General features: G+C 52.3%; 1 protein-coding gene across 1 annotated transcript; it reads right to left on the bottom strand.

Annotated features, from left to right (window-relative positions):
• Positions 1–539: 539 nt before the first annotated feature.
• LOC132334571 (olfactory receptor 14J1-like) lies at positions 540–1,466 on the bottom strand. The gene has a single exon (XM_059860677.1). The coding sequence runs from the start codon at positions 1,464–1,466 to the stop codon at positions 540–542; it is 927 nt and encodes a 308-aa protein (XP_059716660.1).
• Positions 1,467–2,008: the final 542 nt, after the last annotated feature.

Below are 2,008 nucleotides of genomic sequence, written 5' to 3'. Positions count from 1 at the left end.
GCATGATGGAAATGCTGCTGCAGAGCCCAGCTCTGTCCCAGCAGTGCCCACAACCTGTCCCTGCCTGCAGTCCCTGGACAGGCACACAGCATGAGAGGGACTGAGCTGGCAGAGCCCTGAGGCCCTAAACCAGCACAGGGGTTCTGAAGGGGAGTGTGGCAGTGAAGGAAGGGGAGATTATGGAGGAGAAGCCCTGGGGCTCCCTGGCAGTGAGGAGCACTGGGGTTCCATTTTCTCCTCCAGCTCTGCCCAGAAGCACCAACTCTACAGCTCCAGAAAAGCCAGGGAAGAAAGATGTCAGGCACGCATGGCAATACACAGTTCTTCAATGTAGTAGTAGAAGTACAGCTCCTGGTTTATACAGTCACTGGGTGCCACTGGAAAAACAAACACTGAATTTAAAATGTATAATCAAAGATTTTGGTGTGAACAAATTCTCAAAAGTATAACAACTGTGCCAGCAGTAAAAAATGCATGGCCCAGAACAAGCATAAATATGTAACATCATAACAGCTATGCAGGAGAATGACTATTTATTGCTACTGAAAACCATCTGTGATCATTTTCCTCAAGGCAGCCTTGAGCTCCTGGTTCCTCAGGCTGTAGATGAGGGGGTTCAGGGCTGGAGGCACCCCCGAGTACAGAACTGACACTGCCAGATCCAGGGATGGGGAGGAGATGGAGGGAGGCTTCAGGTGAGCAAATGTGCCAGTGCTGAGGAACAGGGAGACCACAGCCAGGTGAGGGAGGCAGGTGGAAAAGGCTTTGTGCCGTCCCTGCTCAGAGAGGATCCTCAGCACAGCCCTGAAAATCTGCACATAGGAGTAAACCATGAACACAAAACAACCAAAGGCTAAAGAGGCAACAACTACAATAATTCCATGTTCCCTGAGTTTGGAGTGTGAGCAGGAGAGCTTGAGGATGTGTGGGATTTCACAGAAGAACTGGCCCAGGGCATTGCCATGGCACAGGGGCAGGGAAAATGTATTGGCCGTGTGCAGCAGAGCATTGAGAAAGGCACTGGCCCAGGCAGCTGCTGCCATGTGGGCACAAGCTCTGCTGCCCAGGAGGGTCCCGTAGAGCAGGGGTTTGCAGATGGACACGTAGCGGTCATAGTTCATGACTGTGAGCAAGGAAAATTTTGCTGTGGGGAAGAAGAAAACTAGAAATAGCTGTGCAGAACATCCTTTGTAGGAGATGTTCCTGGTGTCCCAGAGGGAATTGTGCATGGCTTTGGGCACAGTGGTGCAGATGGAGCCCAGGTCAGTGAGGGCCAGGTTGAGCAGGAAGAAGAACATGGGCGTGTGCAGGTGGTGGCCGCAGGCTACGGCGCTGATGATGAGGCCGTTGCCCAGGAGGGCAGCCAGGGAGATGCCCAGCAAGAGGCAGAAGTGCAGGAGCTGCAGCTGCCGCGTGTCTGCCAATGCCAGCAGGAGGAAGTGGCTGATGGAGCTGCTGTTGGACATTTGCTCTGTCTTGGCATGGGGGTCTGTAGAATAAGTAATCATGCAATACTTCAGTTTGTGGAGAATTTCAAATATCCCAGCACAGCCTGGGGGCACTTTCCCTCCACTGCCTGCCCAGGGCTCTGCTACCTGCAGCTGTCCCTGCCAGCAGCTGCTCCCTGTGCCCAGGACTGGGCCATGTCAGTGCTGCCTGAGCGCAGCTCAGCCCTGGGGGCTCAGCTCTGCCCTGCAGACCCCTCCCAGCTCTGGCACTGCCCAAGGGCAGCTCTGGCTCTGCAGGCTCTGATGGGAATGTCAGAGCAATCCTGAAAAGGACTGGAAAAGCGATGCTGATGCTGCCCTAAGGAACCCTGTGCTGATTTCTGGCACTGCCTGGTATATTCAGATCTCAGAGAATTTTTTTTTTTTTTTAATAATTTTTCTCTGTCTAAAGTGAGACAGGAATATCTAAGTGCATTTTTCTATCCAGGCATCCCAGAGAAATGGATTAATAAAGCAGGATTTTTTTGTTTTATGCAGACCCTGCTTTGCTGTGCTTATCC

This window comes from Haemorhous mexicanus, chromosome 16 (genome assembly GCF_027477595.1).
Source record: "Haemorhous mexicanus isolate bHaeMex1 chromosome 16, bHaeMex1.pri, whole genome shotgun sequence".
Classification (NCBI taxonomy): Eukaryota; Metazoa; Chordata; class Aves; order Passeriformes; family Fringillidae; genus Haemorhous; species Haemorhous mexicanus.
This window is presented reverse-complemented; position numbering and strand designations above follow the sequence as displayed.